Source organism: Hemitrygon akajei, chromosome 10 (genome assembly GCF_048418815.1).
Source record: "Hemitrygon akajei chromosome 10, sHemAka1.3, whole genome shotgun sequence".
NCBI lineage: Eukaryota > Metazoa > Chordata > Chondrichthyes > Myliobatiformes > Dasyatidae > Hemitrygon > Hemitrygon akajei.
In genome coordinates, this window is record NC_133133.1 from 125,442,686 (window position 1) to 125,470,334 (window position 27,649).

Genomic DNA, 27,649 nt, shown 5'->3' on the forward strand with positions numbered 1-27,649 from the left:
GGATCGAAGGCTCCTGTACCTCCTGACTCCTGATGTCTGTGACACCTGACTCAGAGGCTGATGTCACATCAGCTTTCAAGAGGGTGAGCCCCGACAGTGTAGTTGGCAAGGTGCTGAAAACCTGGGCCAACCTAACAGCTGGAGTGGTCAGTGAAAATGTTCCGGCTCGGGCATGGATCAGGAACCTGGGTCAGTGATGTCTGTCCTGGACAAATGGAGGAGCTGGCAGGCATTTTACCACCAGGCCCTGGTTGTGTGTCAGGTGGTGGTTGCCCCCATGTGTGGCATCAGCTCTGGTCAGACAACCCACTGGTATTGCAAGCCTGAAAACGTTATATGTTCCACGTGTGTGATGACTACCCACGCCTGCTTTCCGTATTTAGGAACTGGGTCACACTCTTAGTCAATAGATAGGGAGAATAGCTAATATATACAATCATCTGAGATGTATAAAAGGCCTAGATAGAGTGGATGTTGAGAGGATGATTTTAATGGAGGGGAGGTGGTGATCTTGGACTAGAGGTCACAACCTCGGTATATGAGGATGTCCCTTTAGAACGGAGTCGAGGAGGAATTTCTTAAGCCAGAGGGTGGGGAATCTGCAGAATTTATTGCCACAGAGGGCTGTGGGGAGCAAGTCATTGGGTATATTTAAAATGGAGATTGATAGGTTCTTGATTAGTAACTATGTTAAAGGTTATGAGAGAAGACCGCAGGATGGGGTTGAAAGGGATAGTAAATCAGTCACGATGGAATGGCGGAGCAAATCGATGGGCCGAATGGACAGATTCTGCTCCTATGGTCTTATAACTGGGGGATTAAACACTTAAATTAATTTGCAAATGGTGAGTTGTAAAAACTCACAATTTCCTATACTAGAATTCAGGATGCACTGTACATTCCTGAATTGACCAGAAATTGTTTTCCTCTGTCTGATGAAGTTATTGAGAAATCAGTCTCAGCCCATAAGCAGATTTAAGTCCAAAACTGAATTCACTTACAAGCTGGAAATGTGAGATCTCTTGGCAGACCTCCTGTGTGTGGTGAGGACTTTTGTTAAACAGTCAGCTCACTCAGTCTGCTGAGTTAAGTCCTGGAAATAAAGATACGCTTCTTGGCTGAATGGCTGATCTGAGTATTCTTGTTGAGTGATGCTTTAATTTGCAAACCTTTATGAGGAGGGGCGAGGAAATAACAGTTCTAAACAGCGAGAACGTTGGCGGGTGTAGTGTGTAACTCCTTGTGCTGCCATTAGCCAGGATTACGATTTCCAGCCCCTCGACAGAGCAGTGGGCCGAGGGAGTTAACACTCGTATCCGTATTCCCCAAAGCAACATTAACGAGAATTCTTACAAAAGGGAATTTGTTAAACAATTTCCCCCCAAGCAGGACAAGGGCTGAACAGCGGGAGTTGGACAAGAAAGAATGCTGTGTATCAGCCACGACCCTCTTGTAAGCAAGCCAGTGCTGTCTGCAGGACTTAGTGCTCACAACAGAGTTCAAAGTTCAAAGTAAATGTTATCTTCAAAGTACAGATACGTCACCATATACGACCCTGAGATTCAGTTTCTTGTGGGCATACTAAACAAACTTATAGAATAGTAACTAACAGAACCAGTGAAAGACCACTCAAACAGAGTCCCAAAGACAACAAACTGTGCAAAGTCAAATGGAAGAAACAGTAATGTAAATAAATAGGCAATAAATATCGAGAGCACCAGACTGAGTTTTTGGAAGTGAATGCTTTGGTTTTGTGGGAACATTTCAATGATGGAGTATGCTGAGGTCCCAGGCGCCTGTCACTTCTGCCGGCTGGAGAGACGGTGTGCCGGACGTACGTGGAGTGTGCGAGGCAGTTGCCTATGCTCAGATATCTGAGGAACCTGCTCCTTAACTGCTGGCTGCTTTTTATTTCCCCCACCACCTTCATCTTTGGTCATCCAGTATGGGAGGGGGCGTCTTATTAAAGCTGCCCCTGGGGCTGGCCAAGACACGTAGTTACCTGAGGGTCATAGAGATGGCCAGTGGAGAGTTCTGGGGGGTATGCCTGTGCCCACACAGCTGTGAAGAAAAGAGCACACAGTGCCTATGAGTAACATAGAGGAGTTTCAAGCTGGTTGTGCACCATAGGGGACAATTCACATCATTGATCAGGATGAGAATTTGTTAGTTCGGTCTGTGTTAGTCACGATTTGTCTATAAGTTGTTGTATTGTAATTGTACTGTAGTGGTTTGTATTAATAATATATGCATTTTGTAAAAAACAGTCATTTTAGTTGGGTTCTCAGTACCCCACAGGATACTGCAGCAACATTACTGCAAAAACTCTAGGCTTTTCCTTATGTTTAGCTCCAGGCTCTTTGGGACAGGGTGACTGATGAACCTAGCCAAGAATCGCACAGGAAATACAGTGTCCTACTCAAGTGAGTTCACAGAAAATGATACAAGAAATTCAATTAACTCCTGTGTTCCAAACTTCAGGATCGGCTCCAGAGCTCCTAAGCCATAACACTCCACAAAAGCTGGATTTGTGCAATATTCTTTCACTGACATTCTCTCAGTTCCACTGACTTTAACTAGGTCGACAATGCACTCCTGTGTTAATGGAATGGAGCAGTAGGAACATGGCTGTATTAGCTCAGTACACTGATACTGTGACACGCACTAACTTCGAAAAGCAACCTAGACCTCGTCAACACACGCGAAGTGGGAGAGGAACTCAGAAGGTCAGGCAGCATCTTTGGAAATGAATGAACAGTCGATGTTTCAGGCTGCAGTCTTCTATCACCCACCTAATGCCAAAACACCCAGTCACCCAGTGTTAACCTGACCACCGTGCGGGGGAACTAGCTGGGTGTAAATGACTGTTGTTATAACTGTGACTGCATTTTGTGAAGTAGCTTGTTGCTGTGAAGTGTTATTGAACGTCCCTAGGTTGTGCATAGATATTAACACAAGAGTTTCTGCAGATGTTGGAAATGCTGAGCCACACACACATGAAATGCTGGAGGAACTCAGCAGGTCAAGCAGTATCCATGGAAACAGTCGACATTTCAGGCCGAGACCCTTCATCAGAACTCACTCTGTATAAGCTTATTAAAAATCCTGAACTGAGACCCTGATTCCTCTTTGGAAGTAAAGGTGGATAGGATCACAGAGAGTTTTTGGCACATTGACCTTCATAAATCAAAGTATTGCGTACAGGAGTTGGGATGTTGTACTGAAGTTGTATAAGCCATTGGTGGGAAGTATTCTGTGCAGTTCTGGTCACTGACCTACAGGAAATATATCAGTAAAATTAAACGAGTATAGAGGAAATCTACAATGATGCTGCTGGGAGTTATAGGGAAATGTAAAATGGTTAGGATATTATTCCCTGGAACATAGAAAAATGAAAGACCTTATAGAGGTATACAAAATTCTGAGGGGTAAAGATAGGGGGAATGCAAACAGGCTTTTTCCACTGAGGTTGGGGAGACTAGAACTCATAGGTTAAGGATAAAAGGTGAAATGTTTGAGGGGGAACTTACTCAGTGAGAGGGTGGCGAGAGTGTAGAACACTCAGGAGTGGTGGATGCAGGTTCAAATGCAGCCTTGAAGAGAAGTTTGGATAAGTAGGTGGGCAGGAACGGTGCGGAGGGCCGTGGTCCAGGAGTGAGTGGGTCAATGGCACTGGGCAGTTCAGCATGGACTAGATGGGCCAAAGAGCCTGCTTCTGTGCTGCAGTGATCTGTGGACTGCAATGATTAGAAACCTGCTGTGTGGTGTTGAGCTGAATGGTGTGGCCCCTTTGGAAGAAGCAGTCAATTATAACGAAGTGGTTAAATAAAACTCTGAAAAGAAATGAGGTGAGAAAAGCTTCATGGACCCGAACAAACAGTTGCCAAATATAAACTGGCTCTGAAAACAGAAGTTTTATTTTTCACGTATAAACTGCCTCACTTTACTCAAAACAAAGGCCTTGTTTTGTCAGAGGCCATTTTCTCAGCTGTTTCTGTTGACTCTTGCATGACTGATGACCAGCACTTTGCTTATTTATGCATCGACTGTGCTAGTGGCCAACACGTTGAGGATGGATTTCTCATAGGCATCCGCATTTCTCCTTCAGTAGGGTTATTAATGAACCAATGAAAGAATACTGGAGAGATTGTTTCTGTCACTATGCACTTATGGCAAATATGTATAAAATGCGAAGTTAAATATTTATGCTTGAATATTTGGAGCATAGTTATGCGTAACCTATTCTATCAACTGACTTCTGCCCCTGGACTTGAATACTTTATCCAAATGAAGTCTTTTAGTTCTTTCCAGCTGTTCTTCATTTATTCCCTTCAACAGCCAATGCTTGCTTACAGAGTAACTGTAAAAAGGGCATCAGAACCATCCGGAAAATTTGGATGACACCCCCCCTCCTCCCCCACCGTCCCCCATAAGATGGAACTGGGTAGGAGCAAGCAGTCAAACCACTAGGTCACTGTTCCGTCGTCTAGCCCAAGTGTCGGCAGAAGGGACCCGCCGGTGCATGGTGTATTTAGTCTCTGTGTGGTTTAAATGCTCACGGTGCTGTGGGGAGAGGCGTTTGCAGTACTCAGCAACCCACAGATAGAATCCGAGTTATACCCAGGATCATTTTCATCACTTTGGAGGAGCTGGCCATTTTGTTTGTCTGTGCCTACTCTGTACTGAAGGAGAGGTAAGGTGCATCACCCCCACCTGCCCCTACTGAAAGTCCCAGTGGGTAATTAGGTCACAGTATCAGTCACGTTAACCACAGGCTGTTGAGATTCAATGTCTCACCCCGAAACTTCAACTGTTCCCCTCCAAAGATGCTGCATGATCTCCTGAGTACCTCCCAAGTTTCCAAAGTACATTTATTATTAAATACGTGTACAGTATACAGCCCTGAGATTCATCTTCACATGGAGAGCCACGAAACATGGAACGCGTTCAAAGAAAAACCCCAAACCCCTCCATGCGCAAAAACAAATCGTACAAATGGCAACAAGAAAGAATGAGCCAAAACACAAAATATAAAACACGAAAATGAGAGAGTCCATATTCAGTGCAGCTCAGTGTTCATTCTCAGCAGGCCACCCCGACTCAAAGTCGCCCAGAAATAGCACCAGAGAAAGGAGTGCCCAGAAACAATAGAGGATATCATAATGTGAACTGCAGTCCGATTCATCAAGTGCATCGATTAAAATTTGCTCAGGCACCATCCTCCAACAGCATCCAGGCAGAGAGAGAGAGAGGGAGAGAGATCATTCAAATGCAGGGACCTTCCTTTGGGGCAGGGGGAGCAAGAGGGGGGGGGGAGAGAGAGAATCATACATAGACACCTTCTCCAGCAGCAGCAAGCGAGAGGCTGATAGACGTCGCTGAACACTTACCCGCCTCGATGTTCTCAACCTTCCTTGTCCTTTTAATCAGCGAAAAACTGAGTTAGTCATGGGCTCCAAGCTTCTTGGCCTCGAGGAGCGCTCTTGGAGACAGCAAAGCACCAAAGCGCTAAACTGGCCCGAAAACATTAAACTGTTGATCACAGGCTTCTACAGTACCAGAACCACATTTGAAAGAACAGAAGACATAAAAGAAATGAAAGAAACAGGTTCGCAGACCACCTTGAGGATGCCAACTGTGGCAGCGTTGTTCACCAGCGCCACCTTCTTGTGTGTTACTCAAGATCTCCAGCATCTGCAGAATCTCTTGTGGCTCTCTCAGGATTGCTGAGATGCCTCACAATCGTTGCACGTGGACCCGGTTGGTGGGATGTGCTGTGATTTGGTATGTCTGCAATGGCTTCCATGGTTAGAGAGCAGATCTAACATCTGAAGAAAATCCAGAACGAAGCATCCAGGAATTGAAAGGCCTTAGTAGAATCAACGCAGAGGAGATGTTTCCTATAGTGGGGAAGTCTAGGACCAGAGGGCACAGACTCAGAATAGAAGGACATCCCTTTAGGACAGAGATGAGGAGGAATTTCTTTAGCCAGAGTGTGGTGAATCTGTGGAATTCATTGCCACAGGTGACTATGATTGGCTAACTCATTGTATATATTTAAAGCAGAGATTGATAGGGTCTTGATAGTAAGGACATCAAAGGTTAGGGAGAGAAAACAGGAGTTCAGGAATCTCTTTTCCACTGAGGCAGGGTGATATTGAGCATTCAACAAGCTGAAGATAATTTCTGTGGACATGGTGTCAGATGTGAAACTGAAATGCACTTAAGTAGCATGTGTGTTCAACTTGACTTTGGGGTGGGAAATTCGCAACTTTAAAAGTTGGGTGGGGAAAGGGTCTTCCATGGAGATTCCTGCTCCTGTAAGTACAACAGATATTTGTCATGGTCACACGTAACAGTGAAAAGCTTGTCTGCATACTGTCCATACAGATCAAACAAGCTAGAACAATAACAGAATGCAGAATAAAGTGTCACAGCTACAGAGAAATTGCGGTGCAGATAAACGATAAAGTGCAAGGTCATAATATGATGGATTGTGAAGTCAGGAGTCCAATAACGAGTCATAGAATAGTATCAGAACAGCAAGGTAGAAGCTTGGTGAAACATGCTTTCAGGCTTTCGTATCTTCTGCCTGATGTGAAGGTGGAGAAGAGAGAATATCCAGGGAGAGTGGGGTCTTTGATTATGCTGGCTACCTTATGCAGTGTCCATGGAGGGGAGGCTGATTCCTGTGATGTGTTGAGCTCTGCAACTGTCTGCAGTTTCTTGTGGTCATGGGCAGAACGGTTGCCGTGCCAGACTATGGTGGGTCCAGATAGGATGCTTTCTGTGGTGTGTCAGTAAGAAATGGTAAGGGGTCGATGGGGATATTCTGAACTTCTTCAGCCTCCTGATGATCCAAAGTCTCCTTCTTTACCCAAGGCAAGTCACTCAACGAGGGCCAGTGGTGGGAAGCAATCCATTGCTTCAGAAACTGACATTGTCCCTGGAACAGATATTTATTGGACATCTAGAAAAAGAACTAGGTAATATATTTCTCTCAGTGAATCTCGAGAATTGCAATCCCAAACTTTCTCAGGAAAAGACTTATTTTTCTGAGTGAATCTAAATATGCTGTTAATCACAAGGTCACGTTATAACAAAGTGAAGATTTAAATACAAATGATCTTGTGTTATGTTTCCGGAGCTGGACACCAGTAAGTTAGTTCAGCAAGTAATTTTAACTTGGAGTTATTCTTATGTTTAAAAAAAATAATCTGCTCAAACTTTCAATCAAGTAAACGAGGGGATTGAAGATGTCCGTGAGTCAGTCGGTTAATATGGAACATACTGAGGTAAGGTTAGTAGGGGCCCTCCATGGAAAATATAATTTCTTATTCAAAACTAGCCAGTTTTGAAAGGAAAAGAGAAAGGGATGGCTGTCCTTCAGGAAATCTGCAGATGCTGAAAATCCGAGCAACACACAGAGAATGCTGGAGGAGCTCAGCAGGCCAGGCAGCGTCTATGGAGAAAAGTACGGTTGGTGTTCCTCCAGCAGTTTGCATGTGTTGCTCGGCTGTCCTTCAGAAGTTGGTGTGAAGGACACTCAAGAAAACGTTAACGCTGCACACTGCAGCTGACGGATACAAGCTGCAAGCATTTCACTTCATCTTGGTGCATGTGGCAATAGTAGACCAACACCATTACCGGCTATAGTACGAAACAGTCCACCGTTGAAGTGGATAGGAGGAGTCCTGTTGATGCTGGTTATCCAGGATAATGTTTGCTGCATCCTCTACAGCCTCCTCTGCAATATTACTGATTCAAATGTTTTAGTATAGAGGGATTTGTTTTGATGCATTTTGTTGCCCGTTTTCATTGGCAAGTACTCGTGGTCAAAGGGAAGTGTTTTCCAGGATTGAGCAATGAGAAAGCAACACAAACCAGTATATTTTCCCCCCTCTTGTTTGGCTATGTTAAACGACTTGTCAACAGGGTACATCTGGAGCGAATTTAGCAATTACACAAGTCTTGTAATGAGAGCCTGCTGCTTTTTAAGGATGCAGGGAGGTTTGCAATCAAACCGTGCATCGTTAGCAAGGAACACAATGACTCGTTTGCATGAGATCTTTGTCCACTTTTTTTTAGCACAGCCACTGAACCCTTTAAAAGATGTAGACTGATGCTTACACTCGGTTCAGGAAGGATTTCACACAAGCGATTTGCGTGTTCCTTATTAAGGCTGATTTATACTTTTGCGTAGTAGCCTACGCCATAGCCTTTGTAAGCGGCCTGCACCGTTGTGAGCATTTATACAGTGTCTGCGTCACTCTGCAATTCACTGCCAAAACGCTAGCTGGCGGTGGGGTTTCTATGCCACTGTGTAGAGTTTCTTCGTGTACTTCAAACAATGGCGACTGAGCGCATCATGTTGGGGTTGGAGCTAATAAATGTTGAACAAGAGTTACTTTTATTGAAATTACTGCAATGCACAAAAGAGAGAAGACGTCGGAGGAGATGGTATGTACGACCATTGAACGGATTCAGGCAGAAGGAAGGTGAATTTTCTGTGCTCGTCTGGCCACTGAGAGACATGGACGAGGAAATGCATTTCCAATATTTTTGGATGTCAGCAGGTAGATTTGACGATTTGGTTCATTGTCTCCAACCATTTATTTCGCATCAGTATGCCGAGAGACAGGAGGAAATGCAATGCTACCAAGTGGTCCAATCACAGTTGTTGCGATCTGCGTTGCCACAATGCAGTTACATTTTTGGAGAGGTGCGCATCAGGCTATTGTTACGGTACTTCTCTGGTAACAATGAATATAGAATTGAGACAGGCTTTTTATAAACAAATACACATTTATTAAACTCTGTTCAACCAAAAATGAAAAGTAAAAAAACAAATAACTTAACTGGAAGTTAACTGCTATATGGCAACTCGAACAGTTCTTAAAGCGATAAATGCGAACCCAGTTCTTAAAGTGGGTAAATGCAAAAGTCCAAATGACTTATACAGTCAATTAGGAGAGACTTTCCTGAAGTAACAAATTTCTCGACGACGTGATGTTACTGCTGATCCCAGCAGAAATATGTCTTGCCCGAAAGACTCACGGTGAAGGAAATAGAAATGGCTTAAAGGAACTGACCTTTTCCTTGGCGAATAACACTGCTCCAACCCTTTCTGCTCTTACAGGCAGAGGTTATCTCGGATGCAGGTTACTATTTCCTGAATGAAGATCTAATAAGGTCAATCCTGTATTAAACCGCCGACGAAACCAACTTTACTCGATCCTTCGGGTTCCCGTACTTCGGTAAATGCTTCACTCTCGAAAACTTAGACTTTAAAATTAAATCAAAGATACATCAAACAAAACTGGCAGCAAATTGGCAAAACTGCCGGCACAACGATTCTTAAGGTAGAAAGTAAAACTCCACTTTAAAACAAAACTGTGTCATGAAACCAAATACGCAGCATAACGGACTAACTGACAAATTAAACGATGACTCGACACAAAAACTCCTGTGTCACAGCAAGCTTTCCAGTTTTATACCTGTTGAGAACATGTCATCACGTGACCTCACACTGGCGGGAAATTATATCACCCCCACCATCACAAGACCATTACATCATGCTCACCAGATACCCACGGGGTATGTAACACTATGACGTAGGTACAGCGTAAGTTACGCGGTTACGCCGTACCTACGGTGTTCATTTGACACTTTAGCGCTCTGCAACATATGGAGCCCAGTGACGTGATGAACCAGAGGGCCTGGTGCAGGTTCCTGGTAGGTTTAAGTGTCATCAGTAACCTGTATTTAATGCACAGTTCCTTGACATGTGAAATGCTCCTGTAGGACAAGACTGGAATAGATGCTGGGCCTTTGTGGGAGAGAGGAGAGGTGACCGATAGCTTAGCTGAAGAAACAGGTATTGAAAGTTGTGAAGACCAAAGTACAGTGTTGTCACAATCTGCAATGTCATGGCTGTGCTCCGGGGCTGCAGTATGACTCCATTGTCCGTGGGATTCTCAATCTCTGCTACCCGTGGCTTATTGCAATTCACTGGTCTGTTCAGAGCCAGTCAATTCCAGAATAAATTTACTACCACAGTGCAGGTCGAATAGAAAAATCCAACACGTTGCTAAAAATGGTGCTATAGTTGAGGCAAGTACGGCGTATAATTGAGGGTGCGGTTTGGAGGGATATGGGCCGATGGTAGGAAATGGGAACTGACTGGGCTGAAACTCCTATACCCATGCAGTATTACACCATAGCTCTAATTCTGTTTAACAACTTGTTGATAACTGTTGAGTGATAACTCTCTGAGGAAGCTGAGCATGACAAACACTGTAGATTCACTGACCTGCTCTCAGTTTAATACGCTTCCCGCTCTCTGTGTCCCCACAGAACCCTTGCGCACTGAATCCCTGCTGCCCTGTGGACCCAGTCTTGGTGCCGCCATGGCTTTGGAGATGGAGCAGAAAGCGAGCAAGCTGACATTTGGGTTCCAGCGCAGTTCAACGTCAGATGATGATTCCGGCTGTGTTTTGGAAGAATATGCATGGGTTCCCCCAGGTCTGAAGCCAGAACAGGTGAGCATATCCTTGCATGCACTGGGCTCGATTTCTCCCTAACTGTGTGGAAGGATGTGAAAAAAAGTGCCTCCAGCTAAATGTAATAAAGAAAATGCTCTTCCTTTCCAACAACCTTATCTTCTTAAACCATTCATAGCTCAGCCCCCCCTCCATTAAGAATCAACCTTACTCACCACATACACTCAGTCGTCACTTCATTAGGTACCTCCTGTACCTAATAAAATGGCCATGGTGTGTATATTTGTTGTTTTCTACTGCTCTAGCCCATCCACTTCAAGTTTTAACGTGTTGTGTGTTCAGAGATGCTCCTCAGCACACCACCATTGTTGTAACGTGTGGTTGTTTGAGTTGCCTTCCTGTCAGCTTGGACCAGTCTGGCCTTTCTCCCTGACCTCTTCAATTAACAAGACATTATTGCCCACAAGACTGCCACTAACTGGATGTTTTATTTTTGTTTTTTTCACACCATTCTCTGTAAACTCTAGAGATTGTTGTGCTTGAAATCAGATCAGCAGTTTCTGAGATACGCAAGCCACTCCATCTGGCACCAACAATCATTCCACGGTCCAAGACACTTAGATCATATTTCTTCCCCATTTCTGTTGTTTGTGGCATGTGGCCAAGGAATTGGACGCACACAAAATGCCGGTGGAATGCAGCAGACCAGGCAGCATCTATAGGAAGAAGTAGAGTTGACGTTTCCGGCTGAGACCCTTCGTCAGTTCCAGACAAAGTTTCTAGTCCTGACGAAGGGTCTTGGCCTGAAACGTCGACTGTACTTCTTCCTATAGATGCTGACTGGCCTGCTGCGTTCCACCGGCATTTTGTGTGTGTTGCTTGAATTTCCAGCATCTGCAGATTTCATCGTATTTGTGAAGGAGTTGGACTAGCGATCTGAAGGTGGTGAGTTCGAGCCCCAGCCGAGGCAACGAGTTGTGTCCTTGAGCAAGGCACTTAACCACACACTACTCCAGTCCACCCAGCTGAAAATGGGTACTGGCAAAATGCTGGGGGTTAACCTCGCAATAGACTGGCGTCCTATCCAGGGCGGGGGGGGGGCGGGGGGTGCGAGTCTCGTACTCTCAGGAAACCAGCATGAGCACCGAGACTTTAACTTTAATGTTATTCTGATGTTTGGTCTGAACAAGAACTGAACCTCTTGACCATGTCTGCATGCTTTTATGCACTGAGTTGCTGCTACATGATTGGCTGATTAGATATTTGCATTAACGAGCAGGTGTACCTAATAAAATGGCCACAGTGTATATTTACATGTATTAGGAATTTGCTGGGATTTGTTGGTCAGGGTGTGACATGCAACGTTCAGCAATGATAAACAATAATGAATGATATTTAAAAAATTAAGGTTAAAGTACAAATATGGAATAAAATGTGTATCCAGCACATATTTACAATGTACACAGCATTATAAAAAGTGGTTTACAGTGTTTACATTGCAGTGGCGGGGTTAATAGATAAGGGTGTGGGGTGGCTAACTAGAATGGTTGTTCAAATTAACTTCCTGGGGGAAGAAGCTTTTAAGATGATGAAAGTTTTGGGGATTTTAAAATTTATTTATTGAGATACAGCACAAAATAGACCCTTCTAGTCCTTTAGGCTGTGCCACCCAGCAATTCCCCGATTTAACCCCAGCCTAATCACTGGACAATTTACAATGCCCAATTAACCTACCAACTGATACGTTTTTGGACTACGGAGGGAAACGGGAGCACCCGGAGGAAACCCACACGGTCATGGGAAGAACGTACAAACTCCTTACGGGCAGCAGTGGGAACTGAACCCGCGTCACCTGTACCGTAAAGCGTTGCACCCACCCACTGCGCCACGGTGTTGTAATAGGGTGCTTTTGGAAAAGGCAGTTTGCAGGATGGGTAGTGTGGGCAGTGATTTTTTTTTCCCTGCCTGCTTCCTTTGTCCTGGATAAACAAGACCTCTAGTGATGATAGGCACCAGCTATTGATCTCTTCTGAGTGTTTTGAGAGCATGCTGCACCAGACCAGATAGTAATGGCTGAAGTGAGAGTGCTTTCTATGTAGAATTACTCTAGAATATGTGTAGCTCAGTGCTGCCCTCCTCCCAGAGAGTCAATCCTGGTTCCTCCCCCACCCTCTGTTGTCATCCTGCATTTTGTCCGACGAGAGGTATTTATTTCCCATACACAAAGCACTATGTGGGTAAGGAAGAAACAGCCAAATGGGGGCAGAGGCACTTTGCATATCAATGGAGAGTGCGAACATTGTATCACAAGAGATAGCTCAGCAATTCAATGGTTTCAAGTCTTTATTCATCAGGTATATGGCATCGTAATCATCATTAACGTTTTAAAAGACATGCTGCATTTCTTACAGCTTGATCAGTTAGCATAGTTAACTTTGATCACCACAATGTCATTGTTTATAGCAAACAGGAAAACATTGAGAAAATTACTTTGATATAGTTCTGCCCCTTATGTCGATAATTCGATGCTGGCAAAGGCCCAAGTAAAGAATCTTTCAAGATCGCCACTTTTAACTCACTGTCCTGCTGCGCCACCACTTATTCCATGAAGTAACCAAGGGTTGGCTGTTGTCCCTCTTGACTCAGCTGAGTGAACGTATAATGATGAAGCGCGTTGGGTATTATGGTGAAAATGAAGGCTCTACCAAAGACAATCTCCCCACCACACAATAAAAAAAAACTTAATTTCCCTTTAATCTTCGTGGCACCAATGAGTTCTGTTAAAGGTAATGTTTCAGGAGAATATTTTTGTGAAAAGACAGGGTGTTGAAATCCACTGGAAAGTTTCGCGTGCAGTTAAATTTTGCTGCGAGTAATTTATTGTCTAATGATCAGGCATGAGCTTTGAAGAACAAGGCACTGTTGAAGTTTTGATGTATTGTACAGGTGCACCTAATGAAGTCTTCTGCTTCTGAAAACGAGGATGGTCGTTTTGCGAGAGATCGCTTTCCTAATTGGCAGGGTCTGAATAACATCCCTTCCTAAAGCGGTAATAAGTGTCTCGGAGGCCTTGTCATTTTAGCAACAAGCTGCACTTAATAAAGTGTTTGAAGGGAGATGGAATTTTTGTCATAGAAATGTAATCCTATAAAACCCTGAACACATAACCGAGATTGATATATGGCCGGCCGTAAAAGCACTTACCCAATTTAAGCAGGCTTCTTTTACAAATCTTACTCAAACACTGATAAGGCCTATTGATGAGTGGTTTGGACTCCTAGATTGGGCACGTGTTTGCAGAAGTTTAACCTGAGGAGTCAACAATGGAGGTAGCTGTTTTTCAGGTTTGTTAGCTTTAAGGGTGTTTTAGATTAGCAGGGCTCTCCAGCTGACTTGGAGTTGAAGATATGAATGGTCATTGTTACCACAACGTCATAGGTGATCCCAGGACTGTTTGCTGTGTTGAGTTTCAACCAGCTGTTCAAGGTTTCAATCTTGGAGCACCTCTGCAGTCAGGACTAAATTCCAATTTGTCATTCATGCACCGCAGAAAGAACTGTTTACGAATGGTTTTATCCCTGAAAGGATAAAGATTCTCAAAGCTTAAAGGAAAGTCAATTGACTCAACTACTCGAAGCCACGGAGCAAATTATATTTTTTAAAAAGATAGTCGTTATTTTTTGAATGTTTAATGTGCTGAGTTGCGTTTTCAAGTGTGTGTGTGTGTGTGTTTGCGCACCTGCATATCTCCATGTTCTCAGATGTATACAGTTTAGCACAGAGAAGGTAAAGAAAATTTAGTCATAGAATACTGCAGCACAGAAACAGGCCCTTCAGTCCATCTAGTCTGTGCTGAACTATTATTCTACCTAGTTTTATCGACCTGATCCCAGACATTAGCCCTCCATACCCCTCCCATCCATGTCCCTATCCAAATTCCTCCTAAATGCTGCAATTGAACCCACATCCACCACTTCCACGGCAGCTCTTTCCACACTCTACGTGAAGAAGTTCCCTCTCTGTTCCCCCCAACATTTCACCTTAAATATTTCTGGAGAAGTATTTAAAATCTGATGCAATGCAATCGGAGCATATTATTCATGGGTTGAAACTTTATTAAAATGTGGTCATGCAATATAATTACTTGCCAGCTTCTTTCTCATTGCTGGCAGTTCTGCCTAGACCAATGCTTTCTGTAACAGATCCTCCTCCACTTCCGCTAATGGCCAGTCTCCCTGTAGTATCCCTCTGGTCCAGTCTCCCCTCTTCCTCTTGGCCCAAACATCTCACTGCAATTGATTTGCTCTCTGTCAAGTTAGTAGAATATTTAAGGAACTAAGCTTTGGGACTGCAGCCAAGGACAATAAACTAGCCATTATAGCACACTCATTTATTGAAAGTCCAGCTTTGTGAATTAATGCTTCCCAAGGCCCATCCCTACCCACGGTGTTCTGAATTTCTGCCAGAAAACTCCCCATTTCTTCAGTTTGGGCCTCTTGTTTGTTCTGCATTTCATTTACCTTGTGTTTTGGGGTGTGACATCAGATAGCCTGGACCCTATGTTCCTGGAACTCATTCCTAAACACCCCCATCTCTCCAACTGTCTGTGTCTGTGTCACGCTGTTCTCAGCCTGCCTGTCACCCTCGGCCTCACCTCACTCTCTCTTCCCTGCGTGTATGTGTTCATAGGCACGTGACACGAGATTCTGCAGATGTCCGAGGTCTTGAGCAATACACACAAAATGCTGGAGGAACTCAGCAAGTGGAGCCCCCGTTCTGGCCTCTTTGCTCTTCCTTTCCAGACCTGATGAAGGGTCGTGCCTCCAAAATGTTGACTATTTATTTCCCTCCATAGATGTTCCTCAGCATTTTTTCTCCCTCTCCCCTCCCGTTCTCCCCTCCCTCTCAGTTTCCCCCCTCTCTCCCTCGTCCCCTTCACTCTCCTCTTCACTCTCCCCTCCCTCTCACTTCCCTCTGTCCCCCTCCCTCTCACTTTCCCCCCTCTCCCCCTCTCTTCCCTCATCCCCTTCACTCTCCCCTCCCTCTCTCCCCCTCTTCTCCCCCTCTCTCACCTCTCCCTCTATCTCCTCATCATTCTCCCCATCATTCTCCCCCTCATTCTCCCCCTCACTCTCCCCCTCACTCTCCCCTCTCACTCTTCCCCTCTCACTCTTCCCCTCTCACTCTCCCTCCCTCTCACTCTCTTCCCCCTCTCCTTTCCCTCTCCCCCTCTCCCCCATGTAGGCCCAGAAAGCCTCACAGAACATTCTCTATTATAAATGTAGATCGGTGTTGAGGCTTAGAACCTTTGTCTTACACAGGAACATTATTAGAACTGTGTATGTCTGTTCAAGGGCTTCAAAACTATTGGCTGCTACAAACTGAGATGTAAGAAAAGTAAATAAGAGTGAGGAACCCGGCAAATTGCAGACGAGGTTTCTCCTGGACAGCCGGGGAAAGTTTTAGTCTGTATTTAGGAAGGATGTGTTTGTGGTGCAGGGAAGCATCACTGGGTCATTCCGGGGATACAGGATCAGAGGGTGAGCAGGTTTGGACGATACTCACTGGAGTTAGAGGAACAAGGGGTATTTTTATTGAAGCCTGTAACATTCTGAGGTGACACGAGAGACTCTGCAGATTCTGCAAATCTTGAGCAACACACACAAAATGCTGGAGGAACTCAGCTGGGCAGGCAGTGTCTATGGAGTCAATGTTTTGGGCCGAGACTCTTCACAAGGACTGGAAAAGGAAGGGGGCTGAATTCAGAATAAAAAGGGTGGAGGGACGGGACGAGTACAAGCTGGTAGGCGGTAGGTGAGTCTAGGTGAGGGAGAAAGTGCGAGGGTGGGGGTCCTGAGAGGACTTCACAGGGTGCAAGTTGAGAAGATGGTCCCCTTCGTAGCAACATTAAGAAGTAGCTGGGAAGTATAGTTTTGTCTTGGAGGGCAGTGAATCTTTAGAAGTGTCCACCGTGGAGAGTTGTGGGGGTGGGGTCAGAGAAGATATCAAAGTCAGAGTCTGACAGACATTCAAACCAAAGACACTGAAGGAGTTTGGGGACAGAGAGAAAGGGGATGAGGCCAGTTTTGGAGCAGCCTTGACCTCGTTGAATGCAAAACTGGCTCAGGAGTCTGAGGGCCTGTTTTTTCCCACATTAGCTCCTGCCTTTTGTTCATGGACGTCAAATCCGGCAGCTGTGTCTGTAACTCAAGAAGCCCAGAAAACCCTCATCAGACCACTGTCACTCAGGACAACACTCAGTGCCTTCATCACACTTACATTGACCACTAGTGTGGTGAACTACATATACCTGTCTGGACATGCCCCTGATGACTGCTCCTGTGGCTCCTCCCACAGACCCCGGTATAAAGGTGATGGAGGTCTGAGCCCGGCCTCTCTGTCTCTGGGATGTAGTATGGTGGTCACTCACTGCTTGTTCCTTCTTCCAGTCAATAAAAGCCGATACCTCGCCTTTACGTCTCAGAGAGAGTTATTGATGGTTCATCAACTAGAAAAGCTAAAACAGAAGTTTGAAGTAAATGTATTGTCAAAGTACATATTGGTCACCTGGGATTAATTTTCTTACAGACGGACTCAACAAATCCATAATAGAATAATGACCATACTGGTATCAATGAAAGACCGCACCAGTTCGGGTGTTTCCAACAACAACGGTGAAAAACTGTTGATGTTGGAGATCTGAAATGACAAAGAAGGCTTGCTGGCTACTTCCTGCAGTTTGTGATTTATTGCTTTTAGTCTAACACAGGCAAGTTACAAACATTGTGTCTCTTTGTTCAAGTGTTCCAAAATAATTGTCTGCTATAAACTGAGCCATATAAAGAAGTGAATAAGAGTGAGTTTTCTGGGTAAGCGGGGCCTCATCACTTCATAATCTCTGTGTGAGATTACTCGACATTACAGCTATGGCAGACGGGGTAACGTGGCTCGAATGAGAAGAGTCCCGTCTTAAAAAAAGAGAGGAAATAGTCATGGTACTCTCAGTCTGTTGAGATTAATTTCCTCCACTGTCCCCCCTCATCCCAAAAATGCCCTGCTGGCTTTAGATCCTGTGTAGGAGGGCTCTACTTAATTTTTCTGCGCCATGGAGAGGTGTGTAACTACCAAACCCTACTTTATGGCCACCCTCTCATTTGACCTACAAATAATTACTTTCAATTACTCACCAGATGCTGAACTGTAATCAATTAGGGGCTACTCGGTCAGCAAACCTGATGTCTAGTAAAATGATGGCTGGAGCCCAAGGCTGCAGGGAATTTTCTCAGTCACATGTCAGAGCACACATGGAAGTAATGAAGTCGTCCCGCTCGCCTGTGGAAGAGCAGGCAAATGTGAAGCTTTATATTTTTTTAAAAAACAGCCTGCTGAATCAGTGTAGAGCTGGGGATATGGCAACGGGCCCACTTCTGGTGGGTGTCTTCCAAGGCAGCTGCCCACCTCTTCAGCAATTGTTGACAAGATGTGGACGGGCCCCTTGGAGAGGCAGGCCATGGTAGGAACCATATTAAATGCACCCAGTCTACGATGTCACTTCAAGCTGCATTCCTGGTTTGGTAGCCATCTGCTGGGTCTGCAGGCTTCAGTGATCTCCGGGGCTCGGGGGCTCACTACAGTCAAAGGAGCATAAATCCTGTCGGGCTGATGCTCAGTGTACTGTCTCACCAAGTCCCATAAACCACAGGTCCCTGCGTTTCTTTTTGTTGTGTTAATTGGAAGTTGCCTTCTGCAAACTCTTGTCTGACAGAACCTGTCGATCAGAGCACTTAGTGCCCAGGACGTTTTGGGGTTGGGCTGACACTGGCGTTTGCTCATTCTTTCTTGCTTCCCCCCTCCAGGTTCAGCTGTACTTTTCCTGCCTCCCGGAAGATAAAATCCCTTACGTTAACAGCCCCGGAGAGAAGCACAGGATCAAGCAGCTTCTGTACCAGCTACCACCCCATGATAATGAGGTAAGGAAAGTCATTAGGCTGCACCGGTGCACACCGGGAGCTTGGTATTTATGGGTCCATTAGCGAAAGGACATAACCTCCTGCTGCCGACCCTGTCTGTGTGGCTGCCCAGGCTTGTGACCCCGTTGTAGGAACAGTGCACACTGCCTCAAGCTCACAATTAGCGTGGCCTGTTTACACGGCGTTGTTTAATGGCACTAGTTTTTGTTAGTGAGCACCCCGACTTCAATTTGTGGCCAGCCTCATTGGGCGCCGGCTGCCTGCCTCCCTGCTCCCTCGAAACTACTGTCATGTGGCTGAAATTCCAAGCGTTACTCAGGAGGGGGTGTGGTTGTGGGTGGGTGGGGGGGGGAGACTGAAGCAGTGATCTCTGCAGAAGTGTGATTCCGTCACTTGAAGAAGGCATTGTCCCCGCGTACCTGTTGCTCCAGCGGAGGGCTGTCACCCTGATAAACAAGCCGCAGCTCGTAATTTCATCCCGTCCACCTTCCACAATGACAAAGGAGCCTCTTTGTGAAGGGAACTGCACTCGCAGGCTGGGAGACAGGGTTGTACAGTGCTGCGGACAATTATCAGAGAGTGCTGGGTACAGGCAAAGCCCTCCCCACCACTGAGCACACCTGCAAGGAGCACTGCCTCAAGAAAGTAACATCCATACCACTCCTAAATGGACTTTGAACCCATGAACACCACCTCACTTTTCTAATATATATTATTTCTGTTTTTCAACTTTTTAAAATCTGTTTTATATACATCCATATATACTTACTATAATTGATTTACTTTTTTTTTCTTTCTGTGCTATCATGTATTGTATTGTACCTCTGCTGCTAAGTTAGTGAATTTCACGTGATAATAAACCTGATTCTGATTCCATTGTCAAGGACCCCCACCATCCGGGCAATGCTCTCTTTGTTGCTGTCACTGGGCAAGAGGTACAGGAGCCTTAGGTCCCACACCAGCAGCCTCAGAAACAGTTATTACCCTATAACCATCAGACTCCCGACCTGCCGTGGATAACTTCATACACCACTACTCCAACCAGACTCCACAACCTGTAGACTCACTTTCAAGGACTCTTTACAACTATTTTTTCCAGTATTACAGTTGAAGCCAGAAGTTTACATACACTTAGGTTGAAGTCATCAAAACTCATTGTTCAACCACTCCACAGATTTCATATTAGCAAACTGTAGTTTTGGCAGGCCGTTGAGGACATCTATTTTGTGCATGCCACGAGTAATTTTCCAACAATTGTTTACAGACAGATTATTTCACTTTTAATTGACTATATCACAATTCCAGTGGGTCAGAAGTTTACAAACAAAATCAAAAGAAATCAGCCAAGACCTCAGAAAAAAAATTGTGGACCTCCACAAGTCTGGTTCATCCTTGGGATCAATTTCCAAACGCCTGAAGGTACCACGTTCATCTGTACAAACAATAGTACGCAAGTATAAACACCATGGGACCACACAGCCACCATACCGCTCAGGAAAGAGACGCATTCTGTCTCCTAGAGATGAATGCACTTTGGCGTGAAAAGTGCAAATTAATCCCAGAACAACAGCAAAGGACCTTGTGAAGATGCTGGAGGAAACAGGTAGACAAGTATCTATATCCACAGTAAAACGAGTCCTATATCGACATAACCTGAAAGGCTGCTCAGCAAGGAAGAAGCCACTGCTCCAAAACAGCCATAAAAAAGCCAGACTACAGTTTGCAAGTGCACATGGGGACAAAAATCTTATTTTTTGGAGAAATGTCCTCTGGTCTGATGAAACAAAAATTGAACTGTTAGCAAATGATCATCATTATGTTTGGAGGAAAAAGGGTGAGGCTTACAGGCCGAAGAACGGGGGTGGCAGCAGTTGTGGGGGTGCTTTGCTGCAGGAAAGACTGGTGCACTTCACAAAATAGATGGCATCATGAGGAAGGAAAATCATGTGGATATATTGAAGCAACATCTCAAGACATCAGCCAAGAGGTTAAAGCTTGGTCGCAAATGGGTCTTCCAAATGGACAATGACCCCAAGCACACCTCCAAAGTTGTGGCAAAATTGTTTAATGTCAACAAAGTCAAGGTATTGGAGTGGCCATCACAAAGCCCTATCCTCAATCCGATAGAAAACTTGTGGGCAGAACTGAAGAAGAGCATGCGCGAGCAAGGAGGCCTACAAACCTGACTCAGTTACACCAGTTCTGTCTGGAGGAATGGAACAAAATTCCAGCAACTTACTGTGAGAAGCTTGTGGAAGGCCACCCAAAACGTTTGACCCAAGTTAAACAATTTAAAGGCAATGCTACCAAATACTAACAAAGTGTGTGTAAACTTCTAACCCACTGGGAAAGTGATGAAAGAAATAAAAGCTGAAATAAATCATTCTCTCTACTATTATTCTGACATTTCACATTCTTAAAATATTAAGTAGTGATCCTAACTGACCTAAGACAGGGAATATTTTCTGGGATTAAATGTCAGGAATTGTGAAAAACTGAGTTTAAATGTATTTGGCTAAGGTGTATGTAAACTTCTGACTTCAACTGTATTTTCTATTTGAAGTTTGTCTTCTTTTGCACAGTGGTTGTTTGTCAGTCTTTACGTGTAGTGTTTGGTAATATTCTATTACAGTATATTTCTTTATTCCTGTAAATCTCTGCAAGAAAACAACCACAAGAGAATGCATAGTAACAAATACATACTTTGACAATAATTTTGCTTTGAACTTGGAATTTTGATTTAAAAGTTCTTCTTTAGACACTTGAATGTCTTTTGGTCAGTTACTTAGGCTCATTTTTAAATCCATCTCTCGTCTCACTGCCTGAAGTTCACGTGCTGAGGTGCATGTCTGTGCTCGCCTGCCTCTTATCAGAAACTACAAGTAAGCTAATGTCACGGCAGATATTTTCCATTCAATCCCGTTTAGAATTCCACAGTAGCCACGTGACCTGATATGCCCTCTGTGTGACAGAAAATTAGCGCTGTATATAAAACTGTAAACATTGCCTCAACGTGCCCTTTATTTACTCACTGGTAAATGTATACAGGTTGTCTCAGAAGAGGTGAGGTTTCCCCACTGCTTTGTGTTAGCACTGTAATCCATAGTGGGAAGTCTCTTTCATCCTGAGCTCCTCCTTCATGAAAGGACTATTTCACTGGAAGTTGTGGTTAGTGGAAAGTGTTTCTGCCAGTTCCAAGGCGCTCCTTAGCACACAGAATCCAGCGGATGAGATCCAAGGAGGAGCAACATCTCATACTTCTTCTGGTAACCACTACGCAATGTTTCCTGCCACTTGCCTTTTTCCCTTCATTCTGGTGGTCCTCTCAACTCTTCTCCTCGCCTACCCTGCCATCTCACTCTGGCTCTTCAGCTCCTTACCTTAATTCTGTGGCCCACTGTCAGATTCCTCCTCTTTCAGCTCTTTGCCTCTTCCTCCCAGCTTCTCACTTTATACCCCCCTTATCTCTACTCTCAGCTTCTCTCTTCATACCCCCCTTATCTCTACCTCCCAGCTTCTTCCTTTATATCCCCCTTTATCTCTACCTCACAGCTTCTCTCTTCATACCCCCTTATCTCTACCTCACAACTTCTCCTTTCATACCCCCTTTATCTCAACCCCCACCACCACCCACCTTCCCCCTCACCTGGTCTCACCCATCATCTGCCAGCCAGTACTCCTGCCCCTCCCCTACCTTCTTATTCCAGCTTCTGCCCTTTCCTCTCCCATCCTGAGGAAGGGTCTCCGCCCAAAACCTTGTTTTTTCCCCTCCATTGATGCTGCCCAACTTGCCGAGAGAGAGGGAGAGAGAGAGAGAGAGAGAGAGAGAGAGAGAGAGAGAGAGAGAGAGTGTGTGTGTGTGTGTGTGTGTGTGTGTGTGTGTGTGTGTGTGTGTGTGTGTGTGTGTGTGTGTGTGTGTGTGTGTGTGTGTGTGTGTGTGTGTGTGTGTTGACCAAGACTGCATCTGCAGGATCTCTTGTGTATTTTGATTGTAAGGCATGAATTCTAGCAATTCTAGCAAAAAAATCCACCGGCTATTCGCTCCCTGCTGACCCATCCCCACTGCAATTGAATTTGGATTTCTCTTTCCTCTGCTGACTGCTGGGATATGAACAAGTCCACCTTACTCCTTTTTCCCTCTTGTGGGGGTCTGACTTTGGACAAGGTCGGGAACTGTAGTCGGGCCTTACCTGGTCAGAGGTCAGAGGTCAGGGTTGGGATCTCTGCCTGACACACAGCATGGGGCGTGCAGGCCTCAGCGCTGGCCCAGTAAAGTGCAGATAGTTTTGGGGGACCAAACTTGGAATTGTGGTCCAGCATCTCATTCCTGCCCCCCTGCCCCAATAAGACAGAGCGAGAAGGTCTGATGGTTGTGTGGGCAAAGCTGAATATTAGGCTTGCATCTGGACAGAGGAATTAAGGATTAGGATGTCAAAGTTACTGCTGTCTGATTTTTGGCATTGAGATGGTGCCCGTAGTGGCCAGTGATCTTTATAAGAGTTAATTGAAGGGGGAGGTTAGCTTGGGGTTTGGATGGGTCAGATTTGCAGTGTTTCCCCTGTCTGGTGTTGTCATAACTTTCAGTTTGGCTAAAACTAATCCGCAGTGCTTGGATCAGACAGTGTTTAGATGGACTGATCTGCAGTGTTTAGCCAGGCTATCCTAAGCCCCACTGTCACAAGTTCCCAGACAGCTTGACTGATGGTCTTTAATGGAAGCTGTCCAAAACAGCAAGAATCACTGGTGACACAGCTCAGCACACGAGACTAGCCTCACCTCCATCGACCGTTCCGCACTTCTCGCCTGCTCAGTAAAGCAGCCAGCGTAATGAAAGACCCCACCCACCCCAAACATTCCCTCTTCTCCCTTCTCACATTGGGCAAAAGATTCAACATCCTAACAGCAGGCTTAAGGACACTTTTTAACTTGCTGTAATTAATCAGTTCCCCAGTACCGTAAGATGGACTCGACTTCACAGTCAACCTTGTTATGGCCTTGCCCCTCATTGTCTGCCAGCACTGTGTAGCACTCGATTCCGAATTTCGTCACTGCTTTTCCCCTGTACTACCTCAATGTATGTTTGTAGTGAAATAATAAACACGAGAGATTCTGCAGATGCTGGAACTCCAGAGTACCACACACAAAATGCTGGAGGAACCCAGCAGGGTCCTGACTAATGGTCGTGGCCTAAAATGTCATCTGTTTATTCCTCTCCACAGATGCTGCCTGACGTGTTTCATTACAACATTCTGTGTGTTGTAATGAAATTATCTTATTGGATGGCTTGAAAAACACAGTTTTTCCACTGAATCTTGATGATTTACCAATTTGCCAATGTTTAATTTGCCCTGCCATTCTTGGAACCAGTGCGATGATGAACCAGCAGTATTCATCATCATGAACCAGCATTCTCTGCCTGATATGGCAATTGTTCATTTCCCACTACTCATGCTGCCTAACTTGCTGAGTTCCTTCAGCGATTTGTGCATCTTCTGCAGTCCTCAAACTGCAAGAATACCCTTCTTCAGACAGGACACCCTTGCAGGAGATTTCTCTGACTGGTCCCAGTGGATGGCAGGTTTTCTTAACAACAGGAGGGATGGAATAGACGAGGAGTGTTTACTTCTGAGTTTAGAGGCAACTACAATTTCAGGATTGGAGAGGTAGCTGTCGGGGGCGTTGTTACTTCTGGGAACTTGGCCTCAGAGTTATGAGGAGACGGGTTTTGTTTGCGATGAGGAGAAATACCTTCGTTCGGTTGGTGGCAAACTGGTGAAATTAACTACCCTGGAGACCACGGGAGCTCAGCCAGTGAGTTCATTCAAAACACAGATAGGTAGACCTTTAAGGGAATCAAGCTATGTGGGGATACTATAGGAAAGTGGTGAAGTAGACCAGCCTTTGACAAGCAGTACAGTAGATTTGAAAGGCCAAATAGCTTCCTTCTGCCTTAACTTGTTATCACACAACCCTGTATTTGCCTGTTAAACCTCCTCTGCACTCTACATAGTGCACCAGCATCCTTCCTTAAATAAGGAGTCTGGATTGTCTCTGTACTTGGCAATTGAATGCCCCACAATCAGAGCATGAAGAGGGATGGCATACTAGGAGGGTCAGGAGCCGGGGAGATGGCACAACACGATTTGCACAACACATACAGTCACACACAAAAAAATAGGCGAAGTCCCCGAGTCCATGAATGTTACAGCAGTCTGCAAATAAACACAACACAACGTGACTTCTGTCGAGTGAACACTGGAGGGCAGCACTGACACCAGCCTGGATGCCACACGTCCTTCGGCACCGACTCTCCTGGATGACTGCAAACAGGCTACACCACAGCTTGAGGCCTAGTCCTCGCTACAACCGAGGCCACGCAGCTCCCTCGCCACCTGTTTTACCCAATAAACCAGCGACTTGCAGCATTCCACAATGTCCAACAGGGTCTTGTGATCACAGGAAAAGCAACTAACACAATCACTCACTGTCAAACTTCACAACATGAGCGTTTGACAGCATTGTGCCTAGACTCACTGAAGTTTAGAAGAATGAAGGAGGGGTCTCAATGGTTCTTCCAGTAAGATAGAGGCACATTCAGACACTTCTTTGGGGCCAACCAAAGGTATTGTCTTTTTTAAATGTATTTCCTAAGATTGCAAGACCCTGCTGGATGTTAAGAACTTAAAGTACTGAAGTTTCTCTGCAGGTCTACTCTATCTGCGAGTTGCTCATTGGCAGAGAAACTGAAGGAGCTGGACTTTGTGCAAGCTGTGCTGCTTGCAACAGAGAGGTGTCGGCTGCATGAAGGCGGTCTGCGGTCTAACAGCAATTGATTGTCTTAGTTGCTTTCCTTGTTTTTCACCAGACGCTGCTGGCCATTGTGGAATGCTGCAAGTCACTGGTTTATTGGGTAAAACAGGTGGCGAGGGAGCTGCGTGGCCTCGGTTGTAGCGAGGACTAGGCCTCAAGCTGTGGTGTAGCCTGTTTGCAGTCATCCAGGAGAGTCGGTGCCAAAGGACGTGTGGCATCCAGGCTGGTGTCAGTGCTGCCCTCCAGTGTTCACTCGACAGAAGACAAGTTGTGTTGTGTTTGACTGCAGACTGCTGTAACATTCATGGATGCAGGGACTTATTTTGTGTGTGCTGTATGTGTCCTGCTATCTTCTCTTATACGTGCCTTGTGTTGTGTATGACTGCTAGTACTGTGTTTTGCACATTGGCTCCGGAATAACGCTATTTTGTTTGGTTGTATTCATGGGTGTTCACGCATGGTTAAATTACAACTAAACTTGAACTGGAAATCTACCAGCTATTGTAAGGCCTAGATTGAGTGGCTGTGGTGAGGATGTTTCCAATAGTGACAGAGTACACAGCCTCAAAATAGAAGGATGTTCCTTTGGAACAGATGAAGAGATGAAGAGGAATTTATTTCACCTGAAGGTGGTGAATCTGTAGAATTCATTGCTGCAGACGGCTAGGAAGGCCAAGTCATTCAAGTGGAGGTTGATAGGTTCTTGATTAGTAAGGGCGTCAAAGGCCAGAGGGGAAGGCAAGAGAGTGGGGAAGAGGGGTTGAGAAAGAAAATAAATCAGCCATGTTCGAATGGTGGAGCAGACTTGATGGGTTGAATGGCCAAATCCTACGCTTATGTCTTATGGTCTTCTAGTCTAACATCGAGGTTTCAGATTTGGAAGACACAGGGGCCAATCATAACTTCCAAAATGGTGATGATACAGTTCTCCACACACTTGACACTACATTTTGGAGTTAAGTGCTTTGAATCTTTTAAATGGGTTCAAGGTGGATGGGGAGAACCAATGAAATGTTCTCGTGTTTTTCAGATGCGTTACTGCCAGTCACTGAGTGAGGAGGAAAAGAAAGAGCTGCAGCTGTTCAGCGTCCAGAGGAAGAAAGAGGCTCTGGGCCGGGGAGCCATTAGGCAGCTGCCCAGGTCACTGATGCACGTGGTTTGTGAGCAGGTAGCAGTCAGCAATGTCTCAAGCTTCACTCCCACTTCCTTTGTCGAGGTCATTGAGTCATGTTAGATGTGAATGCCACCAACGCAGCTGGCTGCAGGAGCCAATGAGCAGTTGTTCAGTGTTCCAGGGCCCAGTGAGCCAGTTGTATCCATGAGGTGCTTCATCTCCGTGACCCATTATGGCATTTTTACAGGCTCTGGTTCATCGGAGCCGCTTTTCCTGAGCAGTAGACAAGACCAAGGAGAACATTTACCTCAGATTAGTGCAGAGTCATTGACCACTACAGCACAGAAGCTGGCCCTTTGGACCATCTAGTCCCTGCTGGCCTATTTTATGCCTAGTCCCTTTTTACCCACACCCGGACAACAGCATTCCAAACCCCTCCCACCCATGTGCCTGTACGAACCCTTTATGTAGAGTCATAAAGCACTACAGCACAGAAGCAGGTCCTTCAGCCCATCTAGCCCATGCTATCCTGGTCTGATTAGTCCCGTCTGCCTGCAATAGGACCATAACCCTCCAATATCTATCTCATCCATGTAAAGTTGTTGAGCACTACAGCAGAGAAACATGACCTTCAGCCCATCTAGCCCAAGCCAAAAATTTATTCTGCCTAGTCCCATTGATCCACACCTGGACCATAGCCCTCCATACATCTCCCATCCATATACTTATCCTAATTTCCCTTAAATATAACAATTTAACCAGCATCTACAACTTCTGCTGGCAGCATCAGTATCAGTATCCCAGTCTCACTTCTGGCTCTGACTAAATCTTCACTAGACCAAGTATTTGGTTCCTAATCGCCCTCCACTGTCTCCCTCATCCCACCCCACCTCCCTCCCCGTTTGTGTCTTCCAGTGCAAGGAGAAGATAAATGGCGGTGAAATAGCCATATTTGTGTCCAGGGCAGGCTCCACTGTCTGCTGGCACCCGGCCTGTTTCATCTGTTCCACCTGCCAGGAGCTGCTCGTCGATCTGATCTACTTCTACCAGGACGGCAAAATCCACTGCGGCCGACACCATGCCGAGCTCGTGAAGCCCCGCTGTTCAGCCTGCGACGAGGTGAGGCGTAATTGAGGGACGCAGATGCCAGGGTCACCGTCCATCCTCGGCCTCAGCCTTCACTTCTATTTCGTAAACATCTTGATTATTCTTATCAAATTGTTATCTTAATAATAAATGAAACAGAATAGGGT

At 45.4% G+C, this 27,649-nt stretch overlaps 1 protein-coding gene across 7 annotated transcripts in view; it reads left to right on the forward strand.

The window, feature by feature from the left end:
- The window catches only part of prickle1b (prickle homolog 1b), a 181,900-nt gene that overhangs the window by 143,388 nt on the left and 10,863 nt on the right, over window positions 1–27,649 (forward strand). For 6 of the 7 annotated variants that reach the window (XM_073058887.1, XM_073058894.1, XM_073058888.1 and 3 more), the window contains exons 2-5: window positions 10,357–10,541; window positions 18,359–18,472; window positions 26,313–26,450; window positions 27,312–27,515. In XM_073058887.1, the coding sequence (XP_072914988.1) occupies window positions 10,410–10,541; window positions 18,359–18,472; window positions 26,313–26,450; window positions 27,312–27,515 (588 nt within the window). In that variant the 5' untranslated portion in view covers window positions 10,357–10,409. Of the gene's footprint in view, window positions 1–6,901; window positions 6,987–10,356; window positions 10,542–18,358; window positions 18,473–26,312; window positions 26,451–27,311; window positions 27,516–27,649 lie in introns of those variants that run through there. The other variant, XM_073058889.1, reaches the window with a different exon arrangement.